The sequence below is a fragment of the Ammodytes marinus genome (genome assembly GCF_949987685.1).
Source record: "Ammodytes marinus genome assembly, chromosome: 13".
NCBI classification, from domain to species: domain Eukaryota; kingdom Metazoa; phylum Chordata; class Actinopteri; order Uranoscopiformes; family Ammodytidae; genus Ammodytes; species Ammodytes marinus.
In genome coordinates, this window is record NC_137217.1 from 23,813,600 (window position 1) to 23,840,120 (window position 26,521).

General features: G+C 44.2%; 1 protein-coding gene and 1 long non-coding RNA gene across 2 annotated transcripts in view; one reads left to right on the top strand and one right to left on the bottom strand.

Annotated features, from left to right (window-relative positions):
• Positions 1-26,521, bottom strand: part of LOC307259869 — a 143,315-nt gene that overhangs the window by 34,184 nt on the left and 82,610 nt on the right. The gene's annotated exons all lie outside the window — the stretch shown is intronic.
• cited4b (Cbp/p300-interacting transactivator, with Glu/Asp-rich carboxy-terminal domain, 4b) lies at positions 22,942-25,476 on the top strand. The gene is made up of 2 exons (XM_080040224.1): positions 22,942-23,113; positions 24,055-25,476. The coding sequence occupies exon 2, from the start codon at positions 24,064-24,066 to the stop codon at positions 24,877-24,879; it is 816 nt and encodes a 271-aa protein (XP_079896350.1). The 5' UTR covers positions 22,942-23,113; positions 24,055-24,063; the 3' UTR covers positions 24,880-25,476.

The window sequence follows — 26,521 nt, forward strand, 5'->3', positions numbered from 1 at the left end:
TCTCTCTCCCAGTCTGTAATTAATGTTCTTCGGGGGATGTGTAAATATAGTTGCTCAGTCTTTTAGCCAATTACGCAGAACAAAGACGGCGGATGTCAGCAGAATCCTCTGTGCTCTGGGAGCTCCCAGCACAACCAGGACTGACCTTCAGGCTTCCACTTCTTTTGCCGCTCCTTATCAGCACGCATTGCTTTGTTATTGTCATCCTGGCCCACTGCTAGTCTTCCAAGGACAGTTTGGCATATGAATCATTCCAGAAACACACTTTAAGTTTAAAGGTTTTTCAACTATAGTTACCACTCCAAACAAAGTCTTTGTTGTTGACCCATACCATCCACCTTGTTACATTTCTTTCTGCTGCTGATGATCATGCTCAATAACCTTTTAAATATCACAAGGATCCTCTCACAATTCATTTTTTAATTCAATACGACTGCACCTCAGTTTTTGTCACAGTTTCTCTTATGAAGGTGAACAAATTAAAGAAATCAAGTCAGCCTAATAACAGAGCATAACATACAGTAAATAAGTTACATCATATACATACTTTACATAAACTTGATCTGCTGTATTAATGTAGTTAAATCTCCCCCTGGCGTCCCGCTCTGTACTAACTAGCCATATACCAACCCCAAAATTTGCACGTGTTTACTCAGTCTATCAGCATTGACCTATTTGATGATTGGGGTTGACCCTCATCTTTAGTTCCCAGGCAACAATGTGGTCAGGGATTTCTCAATCTGAGTTTGGGATCATGAGCTACTTTGCCAGCCCCAGCTCTTTCAACATAGTCAACAACCATTGGGTTTGAATTCAGTGCCTTGAAAGCAAGCATGCTGGGAAAATACAAAGGCCTTATAAGAAAAGAGATGACCGTAGCTGCTGATCTTAGTCTTACAGTCATTTGTTGATAACGTGTGTTTCTTTTTGAAAACTACAAGTAGCAGTTAAATGCTTTCCAAGGCCATTTTTCTACCAGCCTACGCTTATGTAGCCTACCTACACTTAATGCTAAATTTCCACCAAGCAGAGTGACTCAGAGCGGGAATAAGCTTTTAAGAATCTGGGTGGTGTTTCCACCGCCGACCCTACCCTTACTGGTAGGGCGGGGTTTAGGCTGGACGGCGATAGTGGCTACCAGAATATGGGTCAAATGCGTAATTTCCAGCGAGTAGAGCGGGCCGGGTCGGAGCCCACTGATTAATTTAATGACGAGAAAACACACTACACAATAAACAGTCCTGCGCTCACATTTTTCGCAAAAACACAAGACTCTCTTCACTCTTGCCGACGTGACAGTGACTACATACGGCGGAAATGATTCTTTCGACCAATCAACGGACGGCAGTGTGTAGCTCCACCTTTTCGGCACCCTTTCAGGCGGCTGGTGGCACCCCAACGGAGGAGTACCAAAAATGGGAGCGGCTTAGAGCGGTCAGGCTTGCTTATATCCGTACTCTACCCAACTTTTGGCAAATGGAGAGCCAGAATAAGCGGACCGAACCGCTCAGACCCGACCCGCTCTTCTCGTTGGAAACAAGGCAAAAGTATCGGGCTGTGGAACAACTGTGGTCAACCCAGCGGTCTCTCGTTTTTGCATGTCCAAACCAGCCGCTTATATATTTATTCCCCCCATGTTGTGAGCGTATTATGCCGGTAAATATATGCACAGAGGCGGCTTGGTGCAAGCCGACAGAGACAGTGAGTGAACAGCGCTGGCCGCGGCAGCTTCAGGCTAACTGGTGTTGCCTCTATACGGTAGGTCCGTGAGTTAAACTCACTGACTAATTGAATGAAGAGGAGGCGCCAACATTTCTTGCTGCACGGCAGTGTTTAGCTCCACCCTTTCAGACGGCTGGTACCCCAACGAAAGAGTACAGAAAATAGGAGCGGCTTAGAGCGGTTTGGCACGCTTTTTTCCGGACCCTACCCAACTTTTGGCAAATGAAAAGCCAAAATAAGTGGACCGAACCTATGCAGCCACTGAAGTCGAGTGGTAGAGGAGAAAGCTACCTGCTTGTTTATCTGCTCAGTCTGCCTCCACCGGCTCCATTATGGAGTGTGCCTTCTCTGCTGCTCTCAGCTCAGCAGCATGCCAAGTTGGCAGCTCCTTCTCCACTGTCCATCTGTATCTTCGGTGTGTTCCTTTTAAGCTCACAGACATATTTGTGAAGGTGCGGCTCTTCCATTGGTTATGAGCACTGGTTGTCTTGTATTTTGCTTTTGTAGTTTTTTTTCTTTGTTTGTTTATTTGTTTGGTTTTACTGACAAGCCTAAACTGCTACTATGCATAATGAGCAAGAGACAGGTTAATCAGGTTAGCGTTTACCTAATTTTCATCAATGCAAATCTAGTTGTAGTTCTTGGCTGCTGCTAAGTTTCTGCATTAAAGACATTGTTCAGACAGCCTACAGTGTTTGACAAAATGGTTGGTTGTCTTGTTGAATATATATGGTGCAGGTTTAAGCTGCACCCACCACTCGGTAAACAAACTAACGTTGTTGAACTACTGTGTCCACAATGCATCTAGTTGTGTGCTGTGACTTAAGCTGTCAGTGTTGCCCTCCAGCAACATCCATGTTTTGTATTCCATGTTATCACAGGTCATGTGCATTATTTACATGGTTTAATTTATTCTATTTGCATAATAAAGAACAGCCCTGCCGTTCTATCATCTGGACTTTAGAAACAAAATGCAGACACAAAAGTGTATTGTTCTCTGAATGTAACTATCTTTCCATGAACGTGTGTGTGTGTTTGTGTGTGTGTGTGTGTGTGTGTGTGTGTGTGTGTGTGTGTGTGTGTGTGTGTGTGTGTATGTGTTCTTAATCCCCAACAACGACATACCGTTTTTGTCGATTACGTCATGACAGATGTTTTATTAAGAATACATTCCATATTAAGGCTGACACGCCAGGATATGTGAGCCCCACTAGATGGCCATGGATCAATTACAACAAGGACAGGGCCTCCATAAGAAAAGGACATTGTATTGCAAAGGACACATGGACCCTCTTTACCCCTGTCTCTACACCACTCTGCATTGATCCATTTCCAATTTACCCTCATGACTAAAGACAATCTTACCGCAATGACAAAGAGTCAATGAGGACTGTAATGGCTGTAATCCACAGGACCCATTAAAAAGTGCTGTGACCTGTGATGAAAAATAAGACAAGGCTGCCGGAGGTGTGGCTCATTGCCTGCAGGATGTCTGAAAAATGGGTCACACATGTTGGAGGACTGATCCTTGTGTCTGAGTTACATTTAAAAAAAACAAAAGGATCCATACACAGTATAAGTAGGGGCAGTGACTCCGTTTCTGATGGTAGGGCATTGGGGGCAGGGAGCATTGGTGGCCTGCTTTAATTAGATTTAGTTGTGGTTGCATTCATCCTAAGGGGGGATGAATGTGCTGTGCAAACAAAGTGGACATTCATCAGTGTTGCCAATCACACCGGACGTGATTAAGTTACACACCCTGTGGCCACAGTGCTGTGGCTAGCATTACACTGGTCGCCAAGGCAAACGTAAGCAAGAGCTCTCATAGGCTCAAAGGTCAGAGGGTGTTGGACTGTTTTTACATGAATACCCAAACAGGTCACATTAACATCTTAGAATTACACCCAGGGTAAATTATCATTAAAGTGTCATGGCCACGTTTAAGGATGAAACGAGTAGAATAATGAGCTCTGTAATTGCATGCTGCTATTAGTGACATATAAAGTCCAGCAACCCATAAGCTGTGAAAAGTAGCTGCTATTACAGAATACCTTATCTATATGTACCTTATACAATTAGTTATCTATTTTATCTGTAAAGATTCTTACCCTGAATAAATTCTGATTTGCAACATTATACTGAACAATTACAAAGTATTGCATATTTTCAGCATTTTTACATATAACAATGTTATCTTCTATTTTTTTAAATAATTTGTTTTCTTATAGGCAGAGACACTTTGGGCGTGATGATGTAAGCATGTGTTAAACTTCACTGGAGCAGAGTTGCATCAGATGAGTTTAATTGCTTTCAGCATGAACTGTTTGGATCCCGCCAACTGAAATCATGTTTGCATCATTTGAATGGGAGGGCTGGCACTCTATGACACTAGGCGTGCAATACTGTGAGCACACCTAGTTTGACTCAAATTGTGGCATCAGCTGAAATGTAACAGCTTAATCAGTAAGATTATTCAAATTTGAAGAAAATCAAGCCTGACGTGGAATAAAAAAGAGAAGGCTTGACTGGATTTTATTATAATGCTGTCTACTTGTGGGTGTTTGTCTACTAAAGGAATTTTAAAGAGCCAACCCCAAACCAGATATTCTTCTCCTCTTCTCTTCCAGTTGTATCAACAGTAAACAGGAAGCGTGTGGCATGTTATAAGAGGGGGAGGGGACGCACAAGCTATAAGGAGAGCAAAGATGTGGGAGAGGAGAAAGAGAGAAAGAAAGAAAGAAAGAATAATCAGTTGTACAAACACATGCATATACTTTAAATATATCCTTTTGTTTCATTTGATAGTTTGCAGTACAAAAACAAACAAATCAAAAAATAGCAATGATTGAAGAAAATGGTGCCAGACAACAAAACTCCATTGCCACAAAGCGTTTTGTGAAAGACAGCATTTGGCGTTCCTGTGTGCTTTAAAAATAGGGCTCAAAAGAGGAAGAGAGAAACATGATGTGCAACATTTAGTCACTGAGACACATGACACTGAACCAGCAGCTCTCTTTGAGCAGTGTACACAACTAATCAGCAACCCTCTCAAGATCAATAGGGTAGCTAATTGAAAGGATGAGTTAGCTCTGCGTGCTTCTTTTTATCAGTCTTTTTAGTTGCAGTGTCACAGAGCTGCCTGGTATCTGTGCAACTTGTTGGCTGCCATTTAATTGATCAACAGCACACTTGATGCAGAAAGCCTAAAGCACTCAGGCTGCCAGCCTCTCATCACTTGGCACAGACACACCATGTAAATTTCATGACCACAGCATGTTACAGCTGCCAATTCTACGCTTTGAGTCGGATTCACTGGGACACCCACAAAAGCTTAGGGCATTAATTTTTTATAATGCTGTTTTTGTCTCTATTTGACAGTCTCAATGAAAGATTTAGGGAGATGCTTAATCCTCTGGGTCTAGTCAGGTAGAGCGATGCTGCTACCGCTGCTGTTGTGCTTATGAGACCCCGCGGCAGAGGGATGGAAGGAGGCAGAGTGCAGACTGACAGGCAGACAGACATCCGTGGCTGCTAATATAGCAGAGAGAGGGAGGTGCTGATGGCCTGTTGCCAAGGTGACATGGGCCAGCCGGGTTCTGTCTCATTTGCAGATGCAAACGAGACCTCGCAGCTCCTATACTGACGCTCTCTTATCCTCCTCTGGAGACACAAACTCAACCCCCTCCTCCCAGGAGAAACCTCTCCTGCATACACCTGAGCTGAGGGGGCAACTATTTATTTGCTTTTCACGTTTGCTTGTGATGTGCCTCCTTTGTGCCCCGTCTGTCCAGGCTCCTTTGGGAAAGAAGGATTGCTTATAGCTTCTTAGTGTCCAACAACCCCCACGTTGACATCTCCCCTCCTGCTCTCCTTTCCTATTCCATTGATTCACTGCCTTGAATTGGCCTTTTCTGAGAGGGGGGCGGATAGCAGCATGCGCTGTTGAATAACAGCCCTCAGCCGACGCAGCACTCCACCCCAGCGACAACAAAAAGACAGACTCCTTTGTTTGGCTAGAGGTAAACAGCTGGGAACAGATGATGCTGGCCGCCCTGATTTACGTGGCCACGGCTACTGGGGTGACAAGGTTTTGTTGTGATAAGGACAAACAGATGAAGGGAGATGGAGGGAGAGGAGGAAGGCAGAGAGAGAGAGAGAGAGAGAGAGAGAGAGAGAGAGAAAGAAAGAAGTCAGATTTAAAAGAAAAGAAAACGAAAAGAAAAAGCAGTTTGGTGATTTGATAGAGTGTGGGTCTGATATCCCTTCTTGAGAGCACTACTTGAACACTTAGAAAAAAAGTGCCTTACAATAGAAATATCTGTGCAATGTCACACAGCTTTAGGGATAGACATTCAAAATGCGGCAAAACACAAGAAAAACAAACCAAAGACCATGTTAGAGGGAGAGAAAGCACACATCCCCTTAGTTGTGTTGTGTTCTTCTCCTTTCTACGCACACAAGTATAATTGTCTTGTGTGTTGAATGGTAAGAATGAAAAAAAATGGAAGGCAGAAGAGAATTATTGCGTGCTGACTTACGGATCATTTGGAGGTACAGAATATGAAACAACAGTAATGAAACGGCTATTAACAAGTGTGGCTGACGCACACTGATGAGAAATGCCACATATGCCGCGCAGACCAAATCCTGAATGGTTAAATGGTCATGAATAATTAGGGCATTCTCTCACTGAGCAGATGTCTCTTTCTGCTGAACGCTAGCCTCTTGCAAGAATGAGCGGCTGTGCAAGATAAGCCTGGTGGAGAAACAGAGTGGGGGTCTCCCTGGATAGAAGAAGAGAAGGAAGATTGGATGCTGTGTGGCCTGTAATACAATATACCATGTGTGCACAATCACACACACACAACCCTGTGCATATATAATGCAAAGTCTCACAATATACACACAAGTGCTGATCAATGCCTTGAGCCTCACTACCCTTCCCCCAAAATGCATGAGCACCCTGCACTAACATTATTTATGAGTATTCCCTCTTGAAACCCCTGAAGGCCCCACTTGGCTACATAGTGTCGGTGAACCCATTAATGGCTCACCTTGCCTCTCAAATATTGATATCATCATACCAATAAACAGGGGAGCCTTTACTTTATTGCAGAGCAGCATGGAAGATTGCACCCGTTACTGTAATACTTGTTGTCAATTGTTTCCTCCCGTGCTTAAGATGTTGCATCACACTGTTGAAGATGCGCGGTCGGAAGGGGGGGGGGGGGGGGGGTGGTGTCCATACTGCAAAGAGTGTATCAACTCTTTGCTATACCGCAACTGGACGGAGAGCCAGCTTTGATGAATGAATCTAAGTCAAAGTTCAATCAGGAAGACAATTCTTCAAATTGACACCACAAGGGTTTTTCGATCATATCACATTATCTCTGTGTTCAGATGGAGCTGCTCAATTATGATGGACATATACGTAGATCTAACTTCCATTTTTTGGAGGAATTCTACTGCATAATGTTAAAAAGAAATGAAATTGCATTTGGTTAATGCTTTTCCTTTAAACAGTCACACTTTGCCAAAAAACAACCTCTATTAACCAATTATCTTGTTGCGGTCCACTATTTTAAAAATAGTTCCTCTGTGGGCTGCTGCCAGCTGTCATTTTAGGGCTTTAATTGACACAACCCCCATTGCCACTCCTGGACCTCCCATGTTAATCAGAGCTCTCTATCTACTCTCTCCAGATGCAATGACTTCCTGTCCGGTCATCAACGAGGAGGTTTTCAGTTATTCGACTGAGATTTCAACTAGTTCCAGCAGCACTTATCAGAACTTGTCAGATTTTGTGAGGATTTGGGGAGCTTAAACGGTGCTGGAAGGTGATATTTTTTAAACATTTGATTGGGACAGAGCCTCCATAGCTGTTTCTAGTCTTCATGTCATGCTATAAGCTTATTATCCCCCTGACTGTTGCTTCATATACTGACAGACATGAGAAGTGGTATCAGTCTTATGGTTTAACACTCGCAAAAAAAAAGAAAATAAGCCTATTTTCCAAAGTGTCAAACTTTTAATGTCGTAAGGGTGTTCAGCGCTGTCAATACTTCATCGTAGTCTTATGTTTATTAATGGAAACATATCACCCAATGAAGAGCGGCAGAATATCACCAATGGCGTACATATCTCAATTACTGTGCAGTGAATAACACATACATTTCATTAATGACTGTACAAGCCTTTCTTTCAATTGTCCCAGTCGAAAGGATCAACAGCCTAACCAATGACCAGCTGCATTGAAGCAGTCATGGACCAGTGGTTTTATCATGTATAAATGCGTTAACAGTATCTAAAGGTCATGTCATGCCAGGGAAAATGAAGCGTATATTCAGTGGCCTGCGACACTGATTTGATTTGACTGTTATAGGTCTGTGGACAGTTAGAACTGTCAACCGCCAGAATTATGATTTTGATGGCCAGCATGTATGGTGTAGCTGTCTTGCCACCCCTTTACTCACACACAGTTGTGTATTCAACCTCACATTTGTGAAAGGTCAGCCAAGGAAAACAAGTGAGGCATCGATATATAGATCTGTCTCTTTGGGAGTCAAATCCAGGCAAGGGGACTCGAACTCTGTGATTTTGAAGCAGGGGAAACCATAATAGGCTGTTATTTGTTGGATTGAATTACAGGGATGTAGATTCAGATCGATCAATGGCTATAGCAAACAATTTAGCACTTGAAGCTTATTGATTTCCACAGCTTCCCATACATGCTGTAGGGATTTTTGAAAAGCCTTGATAGCTATATAGGTTATGGCTGTATTATGACAGGGAACAAAGAAGTGAGTCAGAAGGAGACACTGACAAACGCTCCTCTGTTATGCGGTGAAGAATTACTTGCCTCATGTATTGAGCCCAGCCTTACCAAGGAAGCAGCTATAAAGTCTATCTATTTTGCTGCCTCTCTGCTGCAAAACCTCTTACCGAAACAATTCAATTTGTGGAGGACATTCATGTTTGTTGTTGCTACTTGATAAAGTAAACTTCTAGCAGTCACAGACTTCATTTTGTTTTGTGTAAACATGCTTTTCCCGTCCATCCTCAATACAGTAGAAACTGTCACGTTATAGGTCACATAAAGCTTGCTGTCTGAAAAGGGAGAATGGCTTACGAGTATAGTCTGTAAATCTAGAGACAACTAAGACTGATTCTGAGTTGCCTTTTGCTATCCGATGCATTGGTTCATGACTCATATGCATCACAAGTCATACAGTCATGAGCAGCTCACGCCTTGATAGCTGGTGGCAGGGGAGTCGTGTTGGTCTGAAGAAGCCAGTGATATAAGTCCATCAAAGCCCGTCAAACAGGCCATGGTATTTAAGCACGTGTGAGGAAGTGTGTGTGTGTCCCCACCACATCACCACATCACCAGGAAATCCCCACAGGAGGCAGCTGCTTGTGGCACCTCATCCCATTGCAGTGATAATGCCATCATTGTCCTCTTGGTAAGGGATGGAAATGAGCTATGCACTGCTCTTATGGCTGAATTGTAGCAATAGTCAAATAAGGATTGTCTTTGTCCACCCCGGATCCCCGAACCTATTGTTGATTTTCCACTTCTTCTCATCATGAATGTGTAATGATGTTGGCATGGCGTCGTCCTTTATAAAACATTAATGAGAGAACAGCAGCATTGTAGATCAGTGGTTTTTCCCACAGCTTTTAACAGCAAAACATTTCAGATGTGTGTTTTAAGACTTGCTCTAACACGTCAACAGTGTTATTTGGTTTGGGTAAGTGTTTCAGTTCCTCATGGCGAAATGGCACATCACAATAGGGCGAGGACAGCTTTTTTCATAAGGAAGTGGAGTTACTAAAGGTGACTTGGGAATTGCCGCTGAGCCAACTGGAACACAAAGTAGAACCGGAAAATTATTATTAAGTGGAAAATCTTGACTGATTGCTGCCAGCATTGGCTTCAAGATGTGTTTTGTTAATAAGAAATTTGATCTTACCTTTCCAAATAAACAAGCTTTATAATAGGCTAGAATGAAATTTAATTAAAGAATTACTTTTTGTCAAGCTTTCCCCTCCGACATTGTCGATTTGTGGGGGCTTGTTCAGCCACTTCTTGACAATTAGACAGTTTATTTCTTCTTCTTCAGTTTCTTTCTGTCTTTCTTTTCCTTGGGTACATTTACGGTGACCTTAATGCATAACCCAAACCAAGAATCTGAAACTCCTTCACCCTCACTTTTCCAATGGGTGGTCTTCCAGTGGGTCAACTTTAGGAAACTGAGAATCCGACATGACCATGACACCCACTTCAATCAAGCAGCATTTAGCCTATAGACTGTACTTTCAAGAAGAACAACAGCATTAGTCATTTTAGTGAGTGCACCGAAAACAACATGGTTACGCTTGACTTTTTTTTTTAAACTCTAGTAGCTATAGCAGTTATGAGTCCCCATATGGATGGCACTTGTACGAACATGACCGTACATTACACTGAAACCAATAAACACAAATACTGTATCTGAGAACTCTGCATTTCAGATCCATTCACGTACTAACAAAGAGAGACAATGAGTGTTTGCTGCCTCTGTTTGCACAATTAAAGTTAAAGCTACTACAAGTAACATTGCACGTTGGCGGCCCCTTTGGACAAAAGCGGTAGTATTTTTACGACGCCAGCTGTCGTGAAGCTGTTTTCTAGTGTGTGCCGGGCGTGCGAGATTCAAATGATCAGGAAGCAATGTAGTGCATGTCCGTGTGTTGAAAGTGTGAGGGCACCGGACTCTTTTCGGCTCTGTGAGAGTGGTTAGTGACACAGCATCAACTAATGCCAGTCAGTGCTACACACACCTGATTACAATGAGTTGATGCAGTGTCACCTCTCACGGAGCTGAAAGATTCCTTGTCCTCACACAAAGCGAATGAACGAGAGAAGGCAGTTAGTATGGATCACGATGAGGTAATGTGTTTATGTTGTTGTAAATAATGACTATTTCAGATGAATAATGGTCATCTGATGATGATGGTGAGGCAAAGTAAACGTTGTTTTAGTACCGCTCATTCATTTAGGAGTAAACACTGCAGTCTAGTTCGCTCCCGTGAAATTGTGTATACGTTGCTTGGCAACGCCCTCCCGCCCGCCTATCACTCTCCCTTTTAGCTTTTCTTCATTGCATTTTCTTTTTTTTCTTTGATGGTTCAGCCCCGTTATCAGTCATAATGACGACAAACAACTGTCTAAAACAAGGCTCCCGCTCCCCTTCCCTCACCTGGAGGGATAGGCTTCTCAAATCGCGTTGCTGAGCCACACTGAAATCTGCGACCAATACGGATATGTGACCATAGAGCATGCATGCGTGAACAGAAAATCGGACTGGGTGTGCGACCAGACCAAACGCAGTAATAAAAACTATATAAAAACGTGTTTCTTTGCACTGATGGTCTTGTTTGCTGTTAAAGGTAATTTATGATCATGAGAGGAAACATGAGGCTGTTTAAAAGATATTTAAATGTTACTCGGAGCTGCTTTAAGTTGCTGGTCATGTGCAAGTTTCCATGTCAACTGTCATTTGATTGATTTTGTACAGAAGCAGAGGAAAGAATTGATGTACCAATTATGATAGGGTATTGGTGAATAGAATCGGGATCCATTAACTAATTGAGGAAAGAGAAGTTTGGGGTTCCCCTGCTCAAGCTGCTGCCCCCGCAACCTGACCTGAGATAAACGGATGAAGGTGGATGGATGGATGGATGGATGGATGGATGGATGGAAGGATGGACTTGTTACGGACTTATATTTACTAAAGAGTGCATAATGTTTTCACACCCAGCCCTCAACAATATCCCAAGCATGCATCTCAAACAGCTTTTTTTTGTGGTAACTGTGGCTCAGGAGATATGGCAGGGTTTGATCTCATGCTTGTTCCGTCCACATGCTCGGGCAACGGGCAAGACACCTCACACCAAATTGCTCCCGACAATTGGCCAGCACTTTGCATTGGTAACCTGCTGCTGCCATTGATGAATGCGTGAGTATGTGTGTATTTTGGGATAAAAGCACTATATAAATGCAGGCCATTAACCGTTTACCCTTACTCCCTAAAAGCTGTCCATTATGTAACAGTTTAATAGTTCTTTCTTGAACGAATGACAAATCAAAGCATTTTTAGTGATATACTGTATATTCTGGAAATGAGTGCTCAGGAGAATGTGTTCAAAAGTGTTCATTTTGTACTAGTTCTAGTCCCATGCCGTTTTCTCCTGGCGGACTCAACGCCATGCGGCAGGGTGGAGGTCAAGACAGAGGCAGCAGATAAGAGGGACACAGGAGAGAAAAGGGAGAGAGAGAGAGAGAGAGAGAGAGCGAGAGAGGAGGGCGTACTCCCTGACCACAGAGCACAATGTCTTATCTTGTCCTCTGTCCTCCCTGTCGTTATCTCCCGCACATGGACGCAGAGACTGTACACAGCTGTTTTTGCTGGATGCAGAAATGGAAAGTAGGAATGTAAGCGTTTATATACAAATTGAAGTGCTGCATCTGTCAAATTGTGAAAACCGAGTCAGAGAGAAAATATCTCACAAAAAAAAGGTTAAAATGAAACGAAGTGCCCAAAAATATATGAGTATGCAGTTTCTCTGTCTGAGGCCAACAAAGAAAAAGTTATCGCATAGTGGTTCCTAATATTCATTCTCCCTCGTAATCCCAAAATGCAAAGTGTGTGATTTTGGTTTGGGCAACAGCCAATATATACTGTAGAATACCTATTTTAAAAGCCAGATCTAATTGTTCAAAGCAATCTTGTGCTACTGTGCTGCTCTCGGCTTCTGACAGCCGTTTGACGGTGTGTTGTTGGTATGAGTTATAGTTCATTTATAACTGCACAACATTCGAACAAAACGCTTGAACATTCAGTTCAGCTGTTAACTTTAATCAGTGTTTGAAAATGTTGTCTGACGTTGTGTTGAAGTGCATGGATATTGTTGTGGGAACATGACAGGAGCCTTTTGGTTTTTATTTTCTATCCTGTGTTCTTGATTCATGGTTTCAAACAGCAATATCCAAGGATGAGCCTAGAGTGGATCTTGGATAAGCCTCTAGCCCTTGGCTTAGGTCCCCACCCCCATCTCTCTAGTGCTTGCTCTCCTTCTCCCTGTGTCTCTCTCTCAAGCAGACACACACACACACATGCATACAAGAGGCTCCAAAAGCACTACAGACACTCTGCCAATTTAATAAAGAGAGACTTTGTCATGCGTATATCTCTCCCACAGCTTCCTGGCCAGAGTGACAACAGTGTGGGTGAGTGGAAAAACAGGAAGAGGACAGGCGGACTAGTTCTAGTGGGCAGTGGACTGTCCTGTGTGTATGTGTGTACTTGTTTGTGTGTGGTTGTGTGTGTGGTTGCGTGTGCGTGGTTGTGTGTGTGTGTGTATGCACATGTGTCATTTTGGGTGCATTTGTGCTGAGGCCAGTGTGTGTTTACATACAGCATATGTGTTAACCAACCGAGACATGTGATCACCAGGACATTGCTCAACATTTTAGAAGCCATGGTGGTGTTACACAGATAGGTCGTTCCCCCCCCCCCCCCCCCCCCCCCCCCCCCAGACAGGACGGAGAACTAGCTGTTTCCTGTCGGGGACATCTAGCTGTCAGCACCCAGCTAGGAGCGGGATACGGCTCCACCATTACTAGCAGACCTCATGATGGGAAGACCGATAGACAAAGGCCACAGGGAGAAGTTCAGCCATACACCGAGCATTTTGGGGGGAGCTCAATAATGCATGACTTGTGTTTTCTTGGTAGTACAGCACGATTCCTCTCTTGAATGTCCCCCTGGAGAATGAGTTTCTCTGGAGTGGTACTGATCCCTTAACTGTTATTGAATACACTCTAAAAGATGCAAGAGTGTGTGCCTTTTGGAACTTGGCTGTACAATTCTCACCACCCAAGAGACCAAAGGGTGGCTCTCATTATACCCAGTTCTTTTACGTCCGAGCAGTCCCCCCACTGTACTAATGCAACATTTTCTGCCTCATTCACCCACACTTTCCCACCTAATTATTTTGCTGCTGTCAAATATGTTGTGGCTGCTTGAATACTAACTCTGTGTCCAAACCGATTTCTGCTTTGAGTGAGTCATTTTGCAAATATAGGGAATGACAGCACTGACTTTCAATTTGGGCTCAGCTGTTTAGCAGTCTAGTTGGAGCACACAAACACGTGATGACTGACGCAAACGCATGCACACACACACACACACACACACACACACGCAAACATACACACACACACACACACACGCGCAAACATACACATGCACACACACATATAGATACAGATATACACACACACACAGCTGTCACTGGTTTGGGTGTTCGGAAAAGACATTTGAATTCCGCAGTGCATACATGTAGGAGATGCAATCGCAGTGTGCAAACATGGCATGACATGAAACCTGGACTTGAAAATAGGTCATATCATAGGTTGTACAGCGTTTGAACTGCCTCAAGTGTTATTGCACCAATGTATCAGTGGGTGAGACCGGCTTCAGCTCGACAGGCACAGAAGCTCTCCAGATGGAAGAAATAAAAAATGATATTGTGCCCAGAACAATCCAGACTCTTACTGTCCACAAAAGGCGCTTATAGTTCATGGTGTTTTTCCTGCGACGGGCCTACAGTCAGAACCACCTTACAGCTCACTGTCATATTCACACCTTGAGCTTCATTTTGGATAGGCCTAGGGAAGAAAAAGAACACCCACGATCCTGACCCATACAGACACACACTGTATCCGTCTTACTGAAGAGGTGAATGTGAGAAACAAGACAAGCATAAGGCCACAGGTAGGCCTACATGTGTATGTGTGCGAGTGGGTGGGTGCACAATCCAGGCTTGCAAGCGTGTGTGTGCGTTGGTGTTGTGTTTGTTTGTGAAGGGGGGTGGGGGGGGGAACGTCACAGCCTGCTTTGCCCCGCCACAAACCCGATTCCTCCTGACATCTGTGAGTCAATTAGCTGACTGGAGAGAAAACATCCCTGCCCCCTCTTTCTCTCTCTCTCTCTCTCTCTCTCCCCGACAACCTCCCTCCCTCCCTTCCTTCAACAAACAAGCCCTCCAACCAGAGATCCAGCCAGCCAGCCAGTTAGGTAGCGTAGCATAGCAGCTCCCTGTCTGCCCTGGCTGGTCAGAGAGGCACTTGGGGGAGGGGTGCGAGTCAGTGCCGGGGGTGGGGGGGTAAGGGGTGAGGGGAGGTTGGTGGTGGTGGGGGTGATGAGGTTGGATGTCAAGAATGTGGCTCATGGTCTGCTCTTTTGTGTGTTTTGTGCAAGATGAATGAGCCCATGGCAGGCTGGGCTGCTAGCCGCCGCAGTTCCCCCACTGACTTGTGTGTTAGAGATAGAGCCCGAAGGCCCTGGCCCTGCACCTCTTGAAAATGAGACAAGACTGATAATGAAGTCTGCCAGGGGTGAACAACTTAAAAACGCCCACTTACATATAGACATAACTTTCTTCAAAGTGTTATTTCCTCCATGGCTCATTCTTTTCTCAATATTGCATATAGCTTCATTATCTCTCCTCTAATGCCGTCTATCTCTCTCTCTCTCTTTCTCTCTCTCTCTGTCCATGCCTCCCAGAGCCCTCTCTATCAGGATAGTTATTGTTTGCTAAGCTGGTGTGGGGGCTGTTCTTTTCTACGCCTGGTGGTGCATCCCATTTTCCCTTCCCCGCTCGTCCCCAATGCCCTCCACGTCCTCGGGCTACTGCTATGGAAATATGCTTCAGTCACATTGCTAATTATTTAAGAGTCGTCACCTCATTAACAGTGCTGGGGAGATAATGAATGATTAATGGGTCATTCTTCACAATGTTCTCACTCTCTCTCCCACTCCCTCCATCCATCCATGGAAGCTACTTGTTTGACAAGTCGTGCTGGCTCTTGTCCATGCAGTCCCCTGTTTATGTGTGCTCTGTATGTGCACGTTCCTGAAGGTAACTGGAAACGTCATCAGTGGCTGTGAGGCAGGAAGTGCAGTCGAGGGGACATGATTAGTGTTTGTGTCGACAAAGATCCCTCGGGCGAGGGCTGAATGCTGAAGAATTGCTTTTGCTTGGGAAATGCATGCAGTGGGCTCGTGGTGCGGACTGTAAATGACTGACATTGCTTGGTAATGAGCCAACATTAGATATGTGAAACCAGGGAGAACTCCAGTCATATTTTCAGTGCTAGAATCAAGTCAGCGGGAGAGTGTGTGAGCACCTGCTGCAGGCACTAATACTACTTATCATGTCTTTTCCATCATGATAAGCACGCCGAAAATTCTCAGCTGCAGCAGGGAAGTTGTTTTAATGGTTATCTGTGCCTCAGACGTCCCCTTCACGCTCTTGACTTTCACGGCTAACAGGCATGCATTCTGCAGTGTACTATGACACCTCTTTTCCTCCTACCAATCAAGACCTCAGTACGCCTCAAAAGCACAACTTGGCAAAAGTGTATGTATCTATTCAACCCTCAAAAGGCTGTTGTTACAGAAAGAGAAAGGGTTGGAGAATGAAGGATAAATGAGCCAAATGGGGATAACAGAGCTCATTTCTGGAAAGTCTCTCTCATGAGGCAATCATGGTGCTGCAATCGATTGTACTGATGTAGTATGAGAGCCTTAAAGATGTTCAAAACCTACCTTACTCTGAAACCTCCTCCCACCAGGAAAATCACTGAGTAAAGTTGGCATGATTGTCAGAATTTCCATTTAAGCTGCATAAATGAACCCTCACTAAAGTCAGTGATAAACGGGGTGTGAGAAATGAAAGTTAGTGGGGTTGGAACTTCTCTTTATCTTTTGCAAAAGTATTTCTGGCACTTTAGGCATGCAAAAAGTGACTCATAGTTTACACATTTCAAAGTTCATTCATGCCTTGACTTAGGAATGTTTGTCTTTGAATGTGGCCTTTCCTTCACTTTCAGAGTTGAATGACTGCAGACAATCATTTGACATAAATATGTGACATCTCAGCAGAATCATATTGTGACAATGTTAATATTTTACACACATATCTCCACGCCAATACATCTGAGCAAATTGTAATTTTATTGGCACGGACAAACTACAAGCCTTTTTTCCCCCGAAATCCCTAGATCTTCCTCATTTGTAGTTTGTTAGCTATCCTATAGAGATTAGGCCTACCATGGCTATTCAAGTGGCACAAAAGAAGTGTGCAAAAACAAGCCAATCAAGTGTTTCACAACAAACAGTGACAGAACAAGGTTGTTTTAAAAGGGCAGAAAATGTTCATTTAACTTCAAATGGAACAATCAGAGGAGATGTCGGAAAGCTGCTTTATTGTGGTACATTCCGACCACCCCCCCATCCCACTAAATCATTACTTTCACTCAAGCCTCAACCCCACTTGTGGCCTCAAGTCATTGAGTGGCAGTTACCAGGTTTCTCCCCCTCCCTTCCAAAATCCCTCACCCACTTCCCCGCCAGAGTGTGTTTGAGTCAGACCCTCCCCCGTTAGCCTTGACTCAGGGCTTATTGCTCTCTCTCAGCTGCTCGGCCGAACAGTGACTTTTGATTGGTGGTTTGGACGGAGAAGGAAGCCTTGGGAGTATTTATAGAGACTCTCTCATTTACCAGAACAATAACAACCCTCCCCCACAGCGAGAGAGAGAGAGAGAGAGAGAGAGAGAGAGAGAGAGAGAGAGAGAGAGAGAGAGAGAGAGAGAGAGGGGGGCAAACTGACTTTTGGTTTCACATCTTAGGGGAAATGTGCATACTAGGACACACTTTGTCCTGTCGAATAAGGTGAATGTCAATGCATGATGGTGCTGTGTAGCAATGATTGCAGAAAAGATCGAGAGTAAAACAAAATCTAAAAAGTAAAAGGGACCCATAGTTCATAGTTTATTCATGTTTTGACGTATGATATAGAGAGTAAGTTTCTATGAAGTTTTGAAAAGTTATAAATGTATATGTTATCCAATGATCACCATCATTTGAAGCAGCAGAAAGGTGTGGTTTGAAGTCTCCATATTTCCATTGCCTGCTGTGACCCAAGTGAACGTTGCCCTAAAATACATTGTCAGTTCAATTCCAGGTTTTAAAACACACACTGACTATTTGTTTTATCTGAGATGCCAACATGTTGTGTGTACAAAACAATGATGCAAGAGAAACCAGTTAATTTTTAAAGATGTGGCAGCATTTCCTGTGTACTTAGACACATAAGGCTCCACCTCTTCTACACCACATGTCTGCACCAGCCATAAGGCTCTGAACATGGCTACCAGTGTCAGTCATTACTGGCAGAGGCAGTGTTAGAAGGATAAGTAAGGTATGATTGAGTCAGCTGGTCTTAGATCAGTGGCTATCAGTTGATAGAGAAATGCAAGATGACTTGGGTGATCGGTTCAGTGTCCACTAGTTTATTATGACTTAAGTCTATAGTGTGAATGGTATAGCTTCCCATCTGTTTATTCATCTAATCATGTAGTTCTGTAGACACAAGATGAGTCATTCATCTCAGCCTGCGGAAGGTATTTTTGAACCGAGTGAGTGAGTTCAACCACTTGCCTGGGTTCAAACGTAGAAATACTATCATGTGCATACAGTATTAAGTATTAAGCATTGTAAGAAGTACTAATATTGTAACTCTTTATAAGTTTATAAGATATTAGGAGGACTTTTACTTCACTCCACTCCAGTGAGTTCCTTTGCTCCAAGGGGGCTCTCCTCAAACTCCCCCAGCCCCTGCTGAGGAGCAATGGCCTCATACAGACTGTCTGTCGCTCCCTTGAAGTCTGACATAGATGGCTTGGAGTAAGCTTGTTTGAAGTAGTGCAGTTTCCTCAGACGGTGGGACTCACTCGCAGAGTGCCGAGGCTCTGTACATAGTCTTCTGACAAAGCAGTTATTGGCTCTGTAGTTGTCTGCTGTCACTAAAGAAAAGTCAACAATGAATGTTGAGCCCTTTTAAAGAATATGATTAGCTGACAATGTGAATATGTATACACAACTAATTCTATAGACACTGTTATGGCCCTTATCCATTATAGTATACCGACTCTACTCTCTACACAACTCGCCTTTGGTGTCGGGCAATTTTCTTGAGGTAGTTTTTATAGCGTCGTTGTTTTTCGATTAACTAACGTTAAGACCTTTACCACTCGTAAAAAAACATGCAGAGTCATAGCAGGCTGTCAATGTTTGCTGTAATTCATTTGTTAACTTGTAAAGTTAACCAACATGCAGAGGTGCACCGCAATCTCTTCTTAGAGTCGCTGGTAGACTCTCATTTAGTGTGGCCCCGTCCAGTTAACTCTTGATTTTGTCACAGCCACCAAAGTGAGGAAATGGCTGTACCTCGCATGCGTCGGGCGATGTATTTTCCTGTCTAAGTGATTCTCACTCTGTTGACGACAACCTGTTTCAAATCATTATGACAAGAACGCATGGATCGAACGAGCGCTCGTTGTCCATTTACGGAAAATAGTGTAGTTTCACGCTAGAGACTCACGTCAGCAATACTCGACGTCGCGCAATGACGATTGTTAGGAAAAGTGGAGTCGAATTCATTTTAAACAGTGCTGTCTTTTCCTATGTTCGAAAGGAACCACCTTTTCATCTCTCCTTGACCCAATGACATTTAGGGTTAAGGTAAATGAAGGAGGCTTAAAGCTGCGAACACACTGCACTCGCCCCCTGCGGCGGTTGGCCGCGAGAGCGCAAGTTGCTCGCCGCTTGATTGGGCCATATATTCCTGACACCGACGCCGTTTCTGAGATCAGACCCGTCACACTTACGGTGCAACAACAACAACAACATGTTCCAGCTGTGCCAAAAAACACAGATGTAGGTTCACTGTGTAACCAGCGGCAGTCATGTCACAAATAGCATTAAAACAGCATGAAGACGCACCCCGATCGCAAATACACACACATTAACAGCAATTCAGCAACATACTAAACACAATAACAACAGCAGTGTGTGCTCAGCGTCAAAAATAAAGGCAGACATCAGCCTACCTGAAAGTGAAAGTGCGCGGTCTGGCGGAGGACAACACCGGTGCTTCGCTGTACTATATTGGAATTCCACACGGACACTGCCGTCAAGTTTGGGTTCATATTATCCCCCGAAACAGCACACAGCAGGGTGAGTTTCACTATGCTAACCAGCGCTACCTCGGCTAAAATACAACCAACAGCAAAACAGATGCAAAATACACATAGGCTATTTGCAGAATGTATTGGAAGCACAATGTCCTCACTCCAAACGCCCACCTTGTGTTGCAGACCACCGGGCAATCTCAACGCTGATTGGCTATCGCGGCGATGCCAAAAAGATAAATATTTTCATCTTCTGTGTTTGCCGTGGAAACACCCGCCACCCGCCGATTCTAGTACATTGACTTTGTATGTAATCTCGTCGCTCTGTTTGACCCGGAGATGAAACTAGCAGTTTGACACGGAGAGGAAAAGGAAAGTGAAACTGAAGGTGATGCAGTTAAATAGAAATGAAAAGTCTAAATATTTTAATCCAACACATTTAATGTGTTATTTTCTTCAGTATAGGCCCATGCTACAGTAGCTCCGCCCCCCGACTACCAACTTTCCGTACGCTCTGCGCTTGCGCGGGACGTAATGTCTCCATAACAGCAGGCGGCGCTAATCTGTATTGTGGCCCCAAAAAATACGGAAGCCAGAAATGATGAGACAGCTCTCTAGACCATAAACATAGATAGAATTACGTATTTATATTTATGGACCATAAAGAGCACCATTTTTAGCAGAGAGTGTCGAGCATGGTGTCGAGCAGTCAACAAGGGTTGATGCATGTGAGTACTCGCTGAACGAAACAAACAAACATATTAAAACAATGGCTAACTGTTGTTAGCTGTTTGTGCTACCCGCCTCACTTCCGGGCTTCACTGATTCGCTAGCCCTCCACCAATCAAATTGCTCCAACTGAACTTTGGGCGACTGTGGCTCAGTTGGTAGAGCGGGTCGGCCGATGATCAAAGGGTTGGAGGTTCGATCCCCGCCCTGCACCTGTGTCATAGTTGTTGTGTCCTTGGGCAAGACACTTCACCCACCTTGCCTCGTGTGAATGTCGATAGTTAGCCTGCTATCGGTGTGTGAATGGTAACGTGTAAATGGGAACAGGTCTCCCTTGCAAAAGAGTCTTCGGACTCAATGGGATATACCTGTATAAATAAAGGTTAAAAAAAAAAAATAATTAAAGACGACATCTACGACGACCGACGTCACGGCACACACCAAACAGATTTGTGTCCCCGCCCCTTCCAGACTCTCCGACGGCGATTATCGGGCCGGTGTGTCCTGGCCTTAAGAGGCTGAAACCTGTGTGAAATCAAGACATTATGTTACTGCCGGCTAATTATTTAATGTTTTACAGTGTGGCACAGGGGGGTGTCAAAGCTGGGAATGGAAGCAATACTTCCAGCCTCTTGTTCTTATAAACCCACAAATCCTATTGCCCGCTATAACTGAAATAAAAACACACATGCACACTTGTATATAAGCATGGAAATCAATAAACCGCTCAAGGCAAGGTGTGCGGAGGCCTGCACCCCCCTCATCCCCCCTTATCATAGACCACTGCCAGATATGGCTATATCTGTGAACATACACAATAAAAAGAAAAGAGCCTTAAAAGGATTACACTGCAGTCTTTCCTCAATCAATTTACAAAAACACAAATCCGTCAAATTGAAATATAATTACAAAATGCACATGCACCACAATCATGGCTGATTGGTATTTCATGCATACATCTTGCATTTTAAACAGACCCAGTGATGTGATTGGGGCGCTCCAGAAGGTGAGGACACATTGCAGGAGCTCTCAAAAGCCAAATGAAACCATTGGAAGCCTTGGCCCAGTGATCCAAATAAAGGCCATTTTGAATGATTTTAAAATGCCTTCTTCTCATATCATAGGCTGCAGTAACCTTGCACAGGGCATATGCTAAAAGAGTGCTCATCACAGCACAACAGAAACTGATGTTGATTCTGTGCTTTGTTTGAACTGACTGGCTGGGCCAGTTTCTCAGATAGTACCCACACCTGGGAGTGGCTTATTAACACTAGCTTAAAGTGGCCGGACAATGTCAAACAATGACAAACGCCTGCCAGTGGTTGCCCATTTATGGACGAATTCCCTGGACAATAGCTTGGCTCGCTCTCCCAAAGTGTTTCCATTCATTTGCAATTGCAGACAAGAGGTCGTTGTCCTGGAGTGCAATCAAGAGATGTGTGTTTCTGCAGTGTGGAGGTGCACTTACACACAAAGACACAGAAATATACGCACATACCTGTATCCACAGTCCATACACGTAAAAGGAGGCGCGCACACATCCATGCACAACAGTAGTTACACTGCCGCTGCAGCCAGTGTGGCCTAGAATAGCACACAGGCAACATTCCTCTGCCCTCCCTCCGCCGCCTGCACTGAGGCCAACACACAGCAGACTGGTGGGTCACATGGACCAACGCTGATCGCAGTGATCTTGGAGATGAAGTGTACATGCACATACCAGGGCAACACTCTCACTACATGTACACATAGGCCAAAGAAGATAAGTAGGTGCAGACAAGCAGGGAACATGAATTTCAACACTGACGTTATGCAATCTGACTCGCACAGGCAGATTTATGCTTGCATAAATCTATCTATCTATCTATCTATCTATCTATCTATCTATCTATCTATCTATCTATCTATCTATCTATCTATCTATCTATCTATCTATCTATCTATCTATCTATCTATCTATCTATCTATCTATCTATCTATCTATCTATCTATCTATCTATCTATCTATCTATCTATCTATCTATCTATCTATCTATCTATCTATCTATCTATCTATCTATCTATCTGTGTATCTGTCTGTAAAAATGTAATACAATGTAATGACAGCCCTTGAATGTCCTTATTCAGCCACAGCTGCAGCAGTTACTTATGTAGACAAACAAGATGTCCAAATATTCTTTTTTCTCTCTAAAAGAAACAGTGGGGAGGAGGGTATTTAAATTGGCTACTGTGTCACAGCTCTCCAACAGCCCCTTCTTTTCTACGCCCATGCACAATTATATTGAGTAGGGCCAATGGGAACAAAGAAGAGGCAGGACCGAGGCTCCACCTCTCCGCAACTGCCTTCCTCTGAGCTTTTTAGATGTACATAATCCCTGAGTTGACCCAGAAAATAGGCAGTCGTTTCAAGATCTGATGCGGCAGTCTTTTGTGCTACACCGTCCCCGCTTTGAGCATGAAGCGTAACCCAGTGGAATACGTACTGTAATTCATAGGAGATTTGCCTTGCAGAGGAGGACTATTTAGGAAGAGGAAGCCGAAGCAAAGTCGCGCAACTTTGTGGAAACGTAGCGGATACGGGTAAGTGATTTTTATCTGGATAATTTGCAGGAGAAATTGAGGTTTTTGTCCGCGGTGGTTGCAGGGGCTGCTGCTGCTGCTGCTCCATTGTTTGCATTCCCGTGTTCCAAACTCGGGATTGACACAACGGATAATATTATACTACCGTGTAAGCGATTATTGACTATAAACATGTAGGCAACATCGATACAAAGTAACCGGAGAAAACAGAAGCCTTTGTTGAATTATCTGCCCTGTTAGAAATTTGGCGATTCAGCTGTTAGGGAGATGTTGCATGATGTCAGTGTTCTTTGTTGCAACCTTACGTGCGTAAAATAAAACCGATTTTTTTCTCTACCTCAGCTGACATGCAACATTGACGGGGTTCAAATAATGTATTAACGCGATGCACACGTTTTCCTCGAGTTTGACGATCCTTTTGTGCATGAAAGGGGAAAATGTATGTCCAAACAATGTAGGCTACGTTAACCTGCAATTTCAACCTGGGCGTTCATTCATTGGCACAAAGAGGGGAGGTTTTAAGGAAGACTAAACACACGAGTATGGCTCTACAACCTTGCAGATATTTTCTTTTCCCCCCAGAAGCGGTTTCGGTTATTGGAAATGTGACATTGCAAGGAAAATTGTATCCCTGTTGTTTTAATGGAGGTGAAGCGTATGGTCAGAAGGAACATGTCAATTGGCTGTGTGTGGAATCGGTTTGGAGCACACAAATGGAAAATGTGTTGCACTGCACGACTACATGCACATGGCAATGTTAACACAGCTGTTGTTTATCTTTTAATAGTAGTTTGACACTGGTTCAGTTGGACATCCAAATATGTTCACAGCATGTTAGTCTTGGTACTGCTGCACCTCCCCTTTTTAAACGTGCTGCTTCACTAAACATCATGTCTTCCACTTGCCTTGTCCTAACAGTGTCTCCTCTCTTGCTCGTATAGACAGGAGGCATGGCAGACCATCTGATGATGCCCATGAATCACAGCTCGGCGGGCGCCAGTCTCCACGGTTACAGGATGGGCATGAATGGCGGCCTGCAGGCGGGTCACCAGCAACATGCCAGCCAGCAGGGCATGAGGGCGCTGCCCAACGGCCAGATGATGCACTACGGCGGGGCCCAGGCCAACATGGAGACGGCTATGAGGCAGCGGCAGCAGCAGCAGCAGGGCATGGTGGCAGGACCCATGAACGGGGCCCAGATGGGTCACCACCAGATGACTTCTGCTAACATGATGTACAACGGGCAGCCCCAACAGCCACAGCATCACCCCCAGCAGCAGCAGCAGCAGCATAATCATATGCATCCACAGCAGCACCCACAACAACAACAACAACACCAGCAGCATCCACAGCAACAAGCCCAGCACCCGCAACAACAACAACAACAACAACAGCAACAGCAGCAACAGTTCATGAACGGAGGCTTAACGTCCCAACAGCTCATGGCCAGCATGCAGCTGCAAAAACTCAACACCCAGTACCACGGACATCCACTGGGACCTATGGGCGGGAACCACATGGGACCTGCCGCCCAGTACCGCATGAACCCGGCCCAGCTGGCGTCCATGCAGCACATGGCGGGGCCGGCGCTGGCCTTGAACGGCATGGACGCAGATATGATCGACGAGGAGGTGCTGACCTCGCTGGTCATGGAGCTGGGCTTAGACCGGGTCCAGGAGCTGCCAGAACTCTTCCTGGGCCAGAACGAGTTTGACTTCATCTCAGACTTTGTCAGCAAACAGCAGCCCAGCACCGTTAGTTGCTGAGAGGACCTGGTTTTGAAAAGAAAAAGGGGGCACAACCTGAGACGGAATTGGAATTGAGTTCAGGATGGACGAAGGGTGCTCATCGCTTTACTTTTTATTTAGTGAGCACGACCCCCCACCCCCCTGTACAACTGAGGCAAGTTGTGGGCTGTGCAGGGTGCACAGAAGAGAACTCTGGATATCCACAGGGAACAACACATGGTGCTGGAGTCTCACATGCACTAGTGGCTAGAGGGTGGCTAGCTTTAAGGCCTGGTCCCACCCCTCTCATTTCCTGGACATGAATGTAATAAAGAAATGCTGAAATTCTTTAAAGCCACTGAACAATGCTATGACACTGTGTAGCCTCCAAGCCTGGACTCATTAACAGTTTACCAGTAAAGGGTGTATTTATTTATTCCTTTCTGAGAAATACTGATGTAAAGAACTGACCACCTTCTCTATTTTGGGAACAAAGTGGTTGATGATGTTTTTTTCCCTGAGAGTAGAATGTGGGGAGATTTTAATTTAAGTTCTCTGCTCGTGATTTTTTTTTCCCGTATTCTTTTCGGCCTAGTATTAAAATTAAGCTCAGTTGGCAAGGTCATCTATAAAGAGCCCAGAGTTTCTTTTGCAAAGTAAAACACGACAGAAGTACAATGTTTTCTCTCATTTGAATGCGAGTCTCATACAGATCTTTAAAAAACGGTTCACTTTTTGCAAAGTGCAGCCTTTTTATTTGGTGTGACGTTCTCAAAAATCTACTGCTTGTACTGTATGAAGCTGTATTACTCCATGTCCACACTGTTGTGTTCTATTGGAGATGTAGAACCGCCTTAATCGCGCAGATTCTTATTTATTGGTTGTTTATATTGTCCCCTTTTTTGTGGTCAAGATGGGGGGGATGGTCTTTGTGAAAGGGGTTTTGAGGATCAATAAAGATGGCCTGGATAGAAATGTGGCCTGCTTTTCCATTCATTGCACACTTCCTTCCCCCAGGGCAGTTGAGAGCTCACTAAGTGCTTAAGTTAACCTGTGGGTTAAGGGAAGCCTTAGTTTCCTTCAACTCTGGGATGGAAATGTTTAAACTGACACACTACTGATGCCTTTCAAGAAAGGAAATGTACTCCACTCCAAATCTCCTGGATTTTTAAGTTTCCAATATTCTCCTTATTTCATTTTCTAAAAAGGCACAGTGACACTGATGGGAACATGATTGACACATGGTGATAATTGTGCCTCTCGCTGCTGGTTAGAAAAGGGCGAGTTGTATTATATGTCAGTTCACATCTGATGTGGCACCTCAGGTTGTGATATTCAAGTGGCATAATACCCTTCAACATTCTTACTCAAGGTGGTTATCCAAGCAAATGCCATGCGCTGACATTATAGATGGTAAAATGTTGACAGCATTGGCAAAATATTCCTGCACAGGTTGGTGTGCTTACAAAAGCAGTAATTTAAGTACTGGTTTCTTTTCAGAACCCCAAACATTTGTTTCTTTCCTGTGTGTGTGTTTGGGGGAGGTGAAAAAGGGCCAAAGAATGCTTACCTTAATGGGGGTTAGACAGACTTAAAGCTCGTAAGCCTTGACTCTAAAAGACATTGCTGCTTTTATCCTAGCTTTCACTGTGCATGGTTAGAGAAGCTGAATCTAAACAAG